Below are 12886 nucleotides of genomic sequence, written 5' to 3'. Positions count from 1 at the left end.
GGCAGGTAGAAAGGTAAGTAGACAGGCAGGTGGACAGTTCGTCCCACGTATAAATCTTGTGCTTTTTATTAATTCATATAATTTATGTAGAATATTGAGAATGATACATTTCAATTTTAAATTATCTTTATGATTATTTTGTAGTTTGTTTTCATTTATATCATTAGAAAAAATTATATGCTTCCAATAACATGACCATTTGGTGTCCAATAAAGAGTAGTAAATCAATTAAAACAAAATATATTTGTTTTTATGAATTTTGTCCTTTTCATTCATTCAAAATTATTCAAATTGATTTCTAAATTAGTAAATCTTATTGGCTTGTGTTGTACATTTTTTGTTTCGGGTTTTGTATGTTTGTGTTTGTTTACATTTTATTTTATGAATCTTTTATTTTTTATTTATCCACATAATTATTTTAGAATGTAGAGAATATTATATCTAGATTAAAATTGTATTTGTAATTTGCATTAATTTATGTGATTAATTAATTATATTCTTGTGAAAGTGATCCCAATAATAATACATTTACCTTCCATTAATAGATGATTCTCATATTTAATGTTTTGTCTCTTCAGCCCTGCGAGTCACCAAACCCCTACAAAGCGTCAAAGTCCCAGAGACCCAGGTGGCCACGTTGGAGTGCGAGGTTTCTCACTTCAACGTGCCGTCCACCTGGCTGAGAGACGGCGTGGAGATCGAGATGAGCGAGAAGTTCAGGATCGTGGTTCAGGGAAAACTGCACCAGCTGAAGATCATGAACACCAGCAGGGACGACTCTGCAGAGTACACCTTCGTCTGTGGGAACGACCGAGTGTCTGCAACGCTCACCGTCAGCCGTAAGATCACGTTTACACAAGATCACGTTTAGATAAGATCACGTTTAGATAAGATCACGTTTACACAAGATCACGTTTAGATAAGATCACGTTTACACAAGATCACGTTTATATAAGATCACGTTTACACAAGATCACGTTTAGATAAGATCACGTTTAGATAAGATCACGTTTACACAAGATCACGTTTAGATAAGATCACGTTTACACAAGATCACGTTTATATAAGATCACATTTACACAAGATCACGTTTACACAAGATCACGTTTAGATAAGATCACATTTACACAAGATCACGTTTACACAAGATCACGTTTAGATAAGATCACGTTGAGACAAGATCACGTTTAGACAAGATCACGTTTACATAAGATCACGTTTACATAAGATCACATTTAGATAAGATCACATTTACACAATATCACGTTTACACAAGATCACGTTTAGACAAGATCACGTTTCGACAAGATCACGTTTAGACAAGATCACGTTTATATAAGATCACGTTTATATAAGATCACGTTTAGATAACATCACTAAAATCATAATAACAAGTGAATTGTATTTGTATAATTTAAACAATTATAATTCAACAATATTACATTTAACAATTAAGAAACATGAGAAAATATATATTTTATATATATATGACTTATTTAAAAAGATGATTTATCCTCAGTTATGAGAAGTACAACATCCTGCTTAGTCAGAATCAGACCTGTCTACTGCGAGTATGTTGCACATACAAAGAAATGTACATGGTGGATGGTGCATAACATTAATCAACAATGCAGAGTACTCCAATATAAGTCAAAGTAATTGTAAAAATACTGTTAAATAAAAGTACAACATAGCTAAAATGGAGTACATTGTTGCTATATTGTTAACTTTAAAGTAGTATTTATAAAACAAACCAACCAGAAACAGAGTCACAGCATCACATGTGGATGTTAAAAGTTATTTTTATTATTATGTTATTTGCAGCCGTCCTCATCACCTCCATGCTGAAGGACCTGAACGCTCAGGAGAGAGACACCATCACCTTCGAGGTGACCGTGAACTACGAGGGCGTCACCTACAAGTGGCTGAAGAACGGCGTGGAGGTGAAGTCCTCCGACAGGTGTCACGTCCGCAGCCGGCAGCTCACGCACACGCTCAGCATCCGAAACGTCCACTTCGGGGACGGAGGGGAGTACCAGTTTGTGGCGGGGTCCGCCGCCAGCGCCGCCAACCTGTTCGTGGAAGGTAACGGAATTTCACTGATTTGTTGTCACATGACTATTGGTCTCAGATAAATCAATCATGACTTCATAGTTTCACTGAGGAGCTCACAACTTAATGTTTTTACACAATCTGGTTAAAATGAACGCTTTAGTTGTGGCAACATATTCAATGAGAACATGAAGAATAAAATGTCTTTGATCAAATGTCACAATTTGGCTTTTTCTGACGGGAGCGTTCTTCACACATGATGTGTTCAAGGACCATCAGAAAGATGAAAGTCTGACGATATTGACGGTTTTTAAAGCCTTTGGCTGTGATAAACGTAGTTTTGCAGATTGTTTAAGAAAAAAATGCTTTTCAATCCTACTGGCGGGTTTTTGGTGTTCAGAGGGACCGAAGATATCAACTAAATAAACAAACAAATAAAAATCACTGCAACTGTTTTTGTTGATTTCAGCTCGTGTGATTGAATTCACCAAGAAGATCAAAGACATAAAGATCACAGAGAAGAAGAAGGCCATCTTTGAGTGTGAGATCTCTCAGCCCAACACTCAGGTGATGTGGATGAAGGACGGTCAGGAGCTGGACGTGTCTGAGGAGAGGTCAGTCCATTAACCCTTCATCATCCTCCTCCTCTTCTTCTTCAGCAGAGCTGACAGTCTGTGTTGTGTTCAGGTACACGGTGACGACAGAGAAATACGTTCACCGCCTGATGATCCAGACGGTTCGCATGTCCGACGCCGGCGAATATTCGGTGGTGGCCGGATCCAGCGTGTCCAAAGCCCAGCTGACCGTGGAGGGCCGAGACGTCCGGATCTCCGAACCTGCCGAGCGGGAAATCACGGTGAGACGGGACGTTTTGTTTTGGACCTGTGTGGAAACCAAGCAGCTGAAGCAGCAAATGAAAGCAGCTTCTTGTTTTTTTCTCTCGTAGGTTCTGGAGAAACACCGAGCCACCTTCGAGTTCGAGGTGAACGAGGACGACGTGGAGGGTCGCTGGATGAGAAACGGGTTGGAGATCCAGTTCGAGGTGGAGGAGAGGTTCAACTACGTCGCCATCAGGAAGCTGCACCGCCTCACCATCTCTGAGACCTACCGGAGCGACGCCGGAGAGTACACCTTCATCGCCGGCAAGAACCGGAGCACCATGAACCTCCGAGTCAACAGTGAGTCCAGAACTGCCGACACGAGGCTCACTTTTAACTGTTATCAAGTTATCTAACATTTCTATCAGCGTTTTTAAATATGTTTGATTCAACATGTTTCATAAACATTATGATGTGATTCCATTTCATCACAATACCGAAGTCACGGTATTATGGCCGTATGCAACATTGCATACATTTACACTCTGATGGTTAACGTTAAACTTTATTTACACTGTGACGGTTAACGTTAAACTTTATTTACACTGTGACGGTTAACGTTAAACTTTATTTACACTGTGACGGTTAACGTTAAACTTTATTGACACTGTGACGGTTAACGTTAAACTTTATTGACACTGTGATGGTTAACGTTAAACTTTATTTACACTGTGACGGTTAACGTTAAACTTTATTTACACTGTGACGGTTAACGTTAAACTTTATTTACACTGTGACGGTTAACGTTAAACTTTATTTACACTGTGATGGTTAACGTTAAACTTTATTTACACTGTGACGGTTAACGTTAAACTTTATTTACACTGACGGTTAACGTTAAACTTTATTGACACTGTGATGGTTAACGTTAAACTTTATTTACACTGTGACGGTTAACGTTAAACTTTATTTACACTCTGACGGTTAACGTTAAACTTTATTTACACTGTGACGGTTAACGTTAAACTTTATTGACACTGTGATGGTTAACGTTAAACTTTATTTACACTGTGACGGTTAACGTTAAACTTTATTTACACTCTGACGGTTAACGTTAAACTTTATTTACACTGTGATGGTTAACGTTAAACTTTATTTACACTGTGACGGTTAACGTTAAACTTTATTGACACTGTGATGGTTAACGTTAAACTTTATTTACACTGTGACGGTTAACGTTAAACTTTATTTACACTGTGATGGTTAACGTTAAACTTTATTTACACTGTGACGGTTAACGTTAAACTTTATTTACACTGTGACGGTTAACGTTAAACTTTATTTACACTGTGATGGTTAACGTTAAACTTTATTTACACTGTGATGGTTAACGTTAAACTTTATGTACACTGTGATGGTTAACGTTAAACTTTATTTACACTCTGATGGTTAACGTTAAACTTTATGTACACTCTGATGGTTAACGTTAAACTTTATTTACACTGTGATGGTTAACGTTAAACTTTATTTACACTCTGATGGTTAACGTTAAACTTTATGTACACTCTGATGGTTAACGTTAAACTTTATTTACACTCTGATGGTTAACGTTAAACTTTATGTACACTCTGATGGTTAACGTTAAACTTTATTTACACTGTGATGGTTAACGTTAAACTTTATTTACACTCTGATGGTTAACGTTAAACTTTATGTACACTCTGATGGTTAACGTTAAACTTTATTTACACTGTGATGGTTAACGTTAAACTTTATTTACACTGTGATGGTTAACGATAAACTTTATTTACACTGTGATGGTTAACGATAAACTTTATTTACACTGTGATGGTTAACGTTAAACTTTATTTACACTGTGATGGTTAACGTTAAACTTTATTTACACTCTGATGGTTAACGATAAACTTTATTTACACTCTGATGGTTAACGATAAACTTTATTTACACTCTGATGGTTAACGTTAAACTTTATTTACACTGATGGTTAACGATAAACTTTATTTACACTCTGATGGTTAACGTTAAACTTTATGTACACTCTGATGGTTAACGACAAACTTTATTTACACTCTGATGGTTAACGTTAAACTTTATTTACACTCTGATGGTTAACGTTAAACTTTATTTACACTCTGATGGTTAACGTTAAACTTTATTTACACTCTGATGGTTAACGATAAACTTTATTTACACTGATGGTTAACGATAAACTTTATTTACACTCTGATGGTTAACGTTAAACTTTATTTACACTCTGATGGTGAACGATAAACTTTATTTACACTCTGATGGTTAACGTTAAACTTTATGTACACTCTGATGGTTAACGTTAAACTTTATGTACACTCTGATGGTTAACGTTAAACTTTATGTACACTCTGATGGTTAACGTTAAACTTTATGTACACTCTGATGGTTAACGTTAAACTGTATCATTAACCTGAGGTTTACCATGAAGTCGTTTTTCCGTGTTCTAAATGGTTCTCTTGTGTCCCGTTCAGTCCCGGAGCCTCCTCAGATCCTCCGCCACATGGAGCCCCAGGCGGTGGAGGCCGGTAAACCCGCTCGCTTCACGGTGCGTGTGGGCGGCGTCCCTCAGCCTCAGGTCTCCTGGTATAAGAACTCTCAGGCTCTGTCTCCGGGCTTCAAGTGCAAGTTCCTCCACGACGGCGATGAGCACTCGCTGCTGCTGATCGAGGTGTTCCCCGAGGATGCCGCCGTCTACAACTGCGAGGCCAAGAACGACTACGGCGCTGCCACGAGCACCGCGGCGCTCCACGTGGAAGGTAAGGGGGCGGGACTTTACACCTGTGGAACAAAGACGAATGTCAACATCAGGGCTTGTACAGATACAGGTGTGTGTGTGTGTTGTAGTGTCCGAGGTTGTTTCTCCGGACTCCGCTGCTACCGTCGCTCCTCCTGTCGTCATGACTCCCATCGGCAGCACCTCCGCCCGCGAGGGGGAACCGGCTCGCTTCCAGTGCCGAGTCCGAGGAGACGGTGAGAGAAGTGAACCCAGACTGTGTGTCTAGTAGTTATTGATCAGCTCATTGATTATCTGATTTAGCAGCTAGAGAGGTGGAGGAGAACAGAAGTGGAGCTCAAAGAGAGCGAATGCTGGACTTCATCATCCTGTAATTCACTTTGATGAGTTGGTTCAAGGTCTCTGCTCTGGTGTTTGAGCTCAATCGGTCACGTTATCATTTGAGTCAAACCTCACAAAGAAATGCACACAGTTCACAATGTACAAGCGACACATTGAGAAGAACACAAACATAGAACCAAAATAGTGTTAAATATTTATAATGTGTTATATTTATATTCATAAGCAATAATACTCCACAACAGGTTTTCTTTTGTTTTCTTTTTAATCTTAAAAATAAGGAAAATAAAATGAAAGTTAAATTTATCTTGTGAAAAAAAAAAATGCGGCGAACAAAGAAGAAGCTTTAAAGAACACCAACGTTCTCGTCTTTTTCTCCAGATGTGAAGATCAGCTGGTTCCACAAGGAGAAGGAGATCAAGCAGTCTGACTTCTTCAGGATGTCTCAGTTTGACGACAGCTGTCAGCTGGAGATCTCCAGAGTTTACCCCGAGGACGAGGGCGAGTACACCTGCCGGGCCTCCAACAACGCCGGGACGGCCTCCTGCTCCGCTACGCTCACTCTGGACGGTAAGTTTGTCTCCAACGAAACCACCAGAAAACAGAAAAGAAAGAGGTGGAGGTAAAGAACAGGAACAAGAAAGAGGTGGAGGTAAAGAACAGGGACAGGAAAGAGGTGGAGGTAAAGAACAGGAACATGAAAGAGGTGGAGGTAAAGAACAGGAAAAATAAAGAGGTGGAGGTAAAGAACAGGGACAGGAAAGAGGTGGAGGTAAAGAACAGGAACAAGAAAGAGGTGGAGGTAAAGAACAGGAAAAATAAAGAGGTGGAGGTAAAGAACAGGGACAGGAAAGAGGTGGAGGTAAAGAGCAGGAACAAGAAAGAGGTGGAGGTAAAGAACAGGAAAAATAAAGAGGTGGAGGTAAAGAACAGGGATAAGAAAGAGGTGGAGGTAAAGAACAGGAACAAGAAAGAGGTGGAGGTAAAGAGCAGGAACAAGAAAGAGGTGGAGGTAAAGAGCAGGAACAAGAAAGAGGTGGAGGTAAAGAACAGGGACAAGAAAGAGGTGGAGGTAAAGAGCAGGAACAAGAAAGAGGTGGAGGTAAAGAACAGGGACAAGAAAGAGGTGGAGGTAAAGAGCAGGAACAAGAAAGAGGTGGAGGTAAAGAGCAGGAACAAGAAAGAGGTGGAGGTAAAGAGCAGGAACAAGAAAGAGGTGGAGGTAAAGAACAGGAACAAGAAAGAGGTGGAGGTAAAGAACAGGAAAAATAAAGAGGTGGAGGTAAAGAACAGGGATAAGAAAGAGGTGGAGGTAAAGAACAGGAACAAGAAAGAGGTGGAGGTAAAGAGCAGGAACAAGAAAGAGGTGGAGGTAAAGAGCAGGAACAAGAAAGAGGTGGAGGTAAAGAACAGGAACAAGAAAGAGGTGGAGGTAAAGAACAGGAACAAGAAAGAGGTGGAGGTAAAGAACATGAACAAGAAAGAGGTGGAGGTAAAGAGCAGGAACAAGAAAGAGGTGGAGGTAAAGAGCAGGGACAAGAAAGAGGTGGAGGTAAAGAACAGGGACAAGAAAGAGGTTGAGGTAAAGAGCAGGAACAAGAAAGAGGTGGAGGTAAAGAGCAGGAACAAGAAAGAGGTGGAGGTAAAGAGCAGGAACAAGACAGAGGTGGAGGTAAAGAGCAGGAACAATAAAGAGGTGGAGGTAAAGAACAGGGATAAGAAAGAGGTGGAGGTAAAGAACAGGAACAAGAAAGAGGTGGAGGTAAAGAGCAGGAACAAGAAAGAGGTGGAGGTAAAGAGCAGGAACAAGAAAGAGGTGGCGGTAAAGAGCAGGAACAAGAAAGAGGTGGAGGTAAAGAACAGGAACAAGAAAGAGGTGGAGGTAAAGAACAGGGACAGGAAATAGGTGGAGGTAAAGAACAGGGACAGGAAAGAGGTGGAGGTAAAGAGCAGGAACAAGAAAGAGGTGGAGGTAAAGAACAGGAACAAGAAAGAGGTGGAGGTAAAGAACAGGAACAAGAAAGAGGTGGAGGTAAAGAACAGGGACAGGAAAGAGGTGGAGGTAAAGAGCAGGAACAAGAAAGAGGTGGAGGTAAAGAACAGGAACAAGAAAGAGGTGGAGGTGGAGGTAAAGAGCAGGAACAAGAAAGAGGTGGAGGTAAAGAACAGGAACAAGAAAGAGGTGGAGGTAAAGAGCAGGAACAAGAAAGAGGTGGAGGTAAAGAACAGGAACAAGAAAGAGGTGGAGGTAAAGAGCAGGAACAAGAAAGAGGTGGAGGTAAAGAACAGGAACAAGAAAGAGGTGGAGGTAAAGAACAGGGACAGGAAAGAGGTGGAGGTAAAGAACAGGGACAGGAAAGAGGTGGAGGTAAAGAACAGGGATAAGACATCTTCATCTCGGGATCATCACAGACTGTTGAGTCACCTGGAGATCAAAATAACACAATGCTCTTATTGTTCTTAAAGATTTTAATTTAATAATTAATTAATAATTTGTGGTGCTCCAATAAAAAACACACAATTTGTTGCTTCAATCACAACTTGTCAGAACAAGTGTTATCAGTTTTATTTGAACAAATGACTGATGGCGTCATTCAGCTTCTTAGCAACAGAGTTGATGATTTCTCCCAAACTGAAGCCACTCGGACTGTGCAGACTGGGATGAATATAAAGGAAGCTTAAGCTCATGAAGTCAATGACCTCGCTTCCTTTCAGGGCACAAACACACCGTGGACATTCCCGCTGCGTCTCAGAGACACGTCTCCACCAGCCTCACCGCTATAAAGAAACCGTCCGTCGGCCAAAAGCCAGTTTTCCTCCAGCCGATCGTGAGGCTGACGGTGCCTCACGGGGAGGTGGCGCGCTTCCACGCGTGCGTGTCCGGCACGCCGAAGCCGGAGATCAGCTGGTTCCACGACCGGCAGCCGGTCCGTCCCACCAAGAACGTGGTGTTCCACTTCGACGAGGTGTCGAGCACCGCCGTGCTCATCATAGTCGACGCGTTCTCCGAGCACGCGGGGCAGTACACCTGCAGGGCCGCCAACAGCGCCGGAGAGGCCGTATGCTCGGCCACCCTCACCATAACCACCAACGAAGAAGAAGAAGAAGGTAACATCTGGATCCGTTAGGCTGCAGCCAGAATCCCTCTGAAACCACCCTCTAAAAAATAAACCCTTCATCTTCCTGAGAGATTAATCCTCCTCTTCCTCCTCATTCATGATGTCCCGAAACCGTCCGCACAATTAGCGTTTGAAGTGTCCTTCAAACGTTTTTAGACCGTCGTTCAAACGACGGAGACGTCGACGCTGAAGAGTCGAGGTTTTAAACAGACTCACTGCTCCACGTTATCTTGCAGTTGCTCTCTTTCGGGACATCCTCCTCCAGATGTAACTAACCTCACAGCTCCAGAATGAATCCTGGGGCTTCACCACCTTCCTCATCTCCTCATCTCCTCTCCTCTCATCTGTAACCTCCTCCCTCCTGCAGGGAACTCAAACCCCTCTCGAGTCTTGATTCCTGTGTTGAATAATGTTTGTTTCACTTCGTTTGTTGCTCTTTGTTTCACTTTGTGAGTTTGCATTGTTTCTCATTTCTCACTTTAAAATTTCATTTCTCAAAGATTAGAGACTTCTGGGGTTCAAATCTATTTGCTTTTTTATTTGGCTCCAGACATTTAATCATGAAAATACAAACCAGTTTAATTTGAGATTAAGCTGGTTCGATACTCTGACATAGTTTTAATTGTACTTTCATGAAACATTTTGCATTCATAACTCAAGTTTCCTCAATTAATTTGATAGAACTCGATGGAGCGCAAACACAGAAGTTAAAAAGCATTTGAGTCCTGAAAGATAATCCAGGTCTTCTTCATGTGAATGAATGCTGTGAAGGACTTCTGCTGTCAGCTGTTAACGTCTTCTTCTTCTTCTTCTTCTTCACAGTGACTCACGTTAGAGAACACATCGAAGCCAAGATCGAGCAAGAAGTCAAAGGTAAGGTTTCCGTCGGGTTCATGACCATCGCGTTTTTAAAAACACTGAAGATTATGTTCACACACGTGGGCACAATGGAAAAGGGACAGTTTAATAATTCTGCTTGACTTGATTATGTTTCTCTTTGAAAGTAGTCTGTGAGCAGGTAACTTTGATCCAAGCTTTGAGTCTTTTGAATGTGTTTTTTAAGTGAAAAAACTGTTGAGAAAACTGACGAAACATCGAATGTGTGGCTGCATGACTGATGGATTATTTGGATTACAGTTGTCCTGCATCAGCAGACTGCTTTTAGAGTTTGTAAATGTGTTGAACTGTCCCTTTAAGTGATCTTTCCACAGTAGCATGTCGTCTCTGTGTCTCAATAGAAGGTTCTGATGTTCTGTATTATCCTTCCTGCTCTGGTTCTGAAAATATTTCGTGGTTTTCCCCCAAATGAGAACTTGCTCCAACCAGTTTTTTGACACTTGCGGTTTGCATCCAAAATTTTGTTTTGTTGTTTCTTGGCATGAAGGTTCTTCTGATCTCTTTTTCCCAGAAGGCGCAGGATGTGTATCTTTTAAAGCTGCCAGATTTGTAGTGCCCTTTAAAAGCTAAGGAGGTTCGCTGCATCTGGAACTGATACCTTCCTCCTGCTAGATATCTCTTAGCCTGGCTTGCAGATAGTGGGATGTGATTCCTGTGGTTTGCACTAAATAACACCAGTGAACTATATTAGTTCGAATAAACGCCTTCTCACCCAATTTTACAGCTTAATTTCTTTACATTTTGGAATGCAAGCTATGGAGAGCTCCGCCTCTCGCTGATACTTGTGGATCATTTATTCAGTTTAAGGTTAGAAAGGGCGTTTATTCTCCTGTCTGCAAGTCAGGTAAGGAATATTAAAGTACAGAGCAACTATCAAAAGTAGAACAAGTGAATGCTAAGCAGCCCATCTTGGAAACATTTTGCTTTTTTAATGATAATAAAAGAATTTATGTTTTGAAGAAATTTCCACAGACGAAGGATCAAAACTTCCTGCAGGTTTCTAATAAAAAGAATCAAGTCTTGCGTTTATTCGAACAAATATGGTGAGTGAAATTATTTCTTACGGCATTGTGACTCCCAGCATGCATTTAATATTTCCATTAATGATTCATTCAAATCCTTTTCTCTCTTTTTCTTTTACCCCTGGAGGCTGACCATTCTCTGTTTATATTTGCAGAGCTGTTTTACCAAGAAAGAAAAGAAGAAACACCGCACAGCAGCGCAGAACTCACCGGCACTCGACAGCTGAGAGGAGCCTTCTCCGACACCGAGGACTTCCTGGATCACGGCCTGGTGTCAGCCAATCGCTGCTCCAGCAGAACCTCATCCATCAGCTCGTGGACGGAGAACATCAAACCTTCTTTTACTAAGAAACTTAAGTTCCAATCGGTCCTGGAAGGAGAACCAGTAGAGATAAAGTGTAAACTGGTTGCATGTCCTCCACCAACTATCCTCTGGTTTCATAATAATAAATCTATTCCTAAAGAGCATAGACGTAGGATCTCTACTGACAGCAGGATGCACCTGCACACTACCAGTCTGGTTATCGATAGCATCAAAGAGAAGGACTCGGGCAGTTATAAGGTAATGGCGCTAAACACGGACGGTTCTGCCGAGTCCACAGCATCACTTTTGGTTTCACTGAAGGAGGAGCAGTCCGCCAACTACCTGGGCTTCGTAAGACGCTCTGCTAAAGCCCATGAAAGCGTAGACACCATGGCAGAGCAGAGGAAAGAGAGGAAGTTTAGGGTGGACCTCAGGTGTGTAGGGTCTCCATTTGACAAGATGTCCAAAGTTCATCAGGGAAGATCTCGATCCAAGAGCTCCCTGGTGCGTACCGTATACTTCAAGTCCGGTTCCCACGCAAAAGACAAAGAGGTAGAGAAAGAGTCCAAACGTTTGGAGACGGCGTCCGAGCGTGCCCCTTCCCCTCCCGCCATGTTCGACCGGTCTGAGCGCTTTAACGACAGATTCAGTGATATTTACTGTGACCGGCGCACCGGTGGCAGGTTCAGTGACAAATTTAGTAACCGGTGCAGTGACCGATACAGCGAGAGGTTCAGTGACACCGAGAGCCTTCACAGCGAGGTGAGGACCAAACTTAACACACTCCAAAAAGCTGTCAAACAGAAGAAGAGGCTCTCTATTTCCACCATGTCCTCTGAGTTTGAGTCAGAATCGGTTGCTAGTGAGTCGAGCTATGCTGATTATGTGGAGAGGCTCAGGGTCAAGCCTGCCTCTCTGCCCGATGTCCAGCAGTTCAATCAAACTTTTGATTTGGGGGAGAGTCCCGGGGAGTTTCAAGGTAAGAGCTCAAAGAGGGACCCCTCTCGGCCTCGTATGAGGCATTCATTTGAGCCTCAGTCTAGAAGCAGGGCCATTCAGATCATGAGAGGAGAGTTGGTTGACACACTGCTGCCAGAGAAAGAAAGAAAATCAGGTGAAAAATATTCAGAGACACTGGAGGATCAAAAAGTTGACAGTTTTGTTGAATCTCGGGTAGATACTAGATTCAAGCATATGGTAAGTGACCGTCACAGTGTGGTTGCTGACCAAACGGTAGAAGCTACAAAGGTTGAGGTCCAGCTGCGTCACCCTGAAGTCCAGGACTCTGAAACATTAGCGTACCCAAAAACTACAACGTACACTGAGAGCAGAGAATCTGTTGCAGTGGTGCCTTCTGAAGAGGAGGTATCAACCAGGCCTAAGCCAGTAACATCTATAAGGGAGAAGTTCCTCAGTGAAGCGTTAACAACGGAAGACAAAGCAACACCAGAACCAGCTGATCCAGATGAAGAGGAGGGTGCAGGGGAGTCTTTGAGGGCGCAGTATGAGAAGAGCCTGGACGCTGAGCGGATGCAGTGTGAGGAGAAACT

General features: G+C 42.1%; 1 protein-coding gene across 1 annotated transcript in view; it reads left to right on the top strand.

The window, feature by feature from the left end:
* ttn.2 (titin, tandem duplicate 2) overlaps positions 1-12886 on the top strand; it is a 223407-nt gene that overhangs the window by 28896 nt on the left and 181625 nt on the right. Inside the window, exons 32-41 of the mRNA XM_079277290.1 lie at positions 579-839; positions 1825-2085; positions 2522-2666; positions 2740-2908; positions 2999-3230; positions 5393-5677; positions 5766-5891; positions 6376-6616; positions 8765-9102; positions 9936-9986. Of these exons, the coding sequence (XP_079133416.1) occupies positions 579-839; positions 1825-2085; positions 2522-2666; positions 2740-2908; positions 2999-3230; positions 5393-5677; positions 5766-5891; positions 6376-6616; positions 8765-9102; positions 9936-9986 (2109 nt within the window). The remainder of the gene's footprint in view (positions 1-578; positions 840-1824; positions 2086-2521; positions 2667-2739; positions 2909-2998; positions 3231-5392; positions 5678-5765; positions 5892-6375; positions 6617-8764; positions 9103-9935; positions 9987-12886) is intronic.

This window comes from Melanostigma gelatinosum (genome assembly GCF_949748355.1).
Source record: "Melanostigma gelatinosum genome assembly, chromosome: 10".
Lineage (NCBI taxonomy): Eukaryota > Metazoa > Chordata > Actinopteri > Perciformes > Zoarcidae > Melanostigma > Melanostigma gelatinosum.
This window is presented reverse-complemented; position numbering and strand designations above follow the sequence as displayed.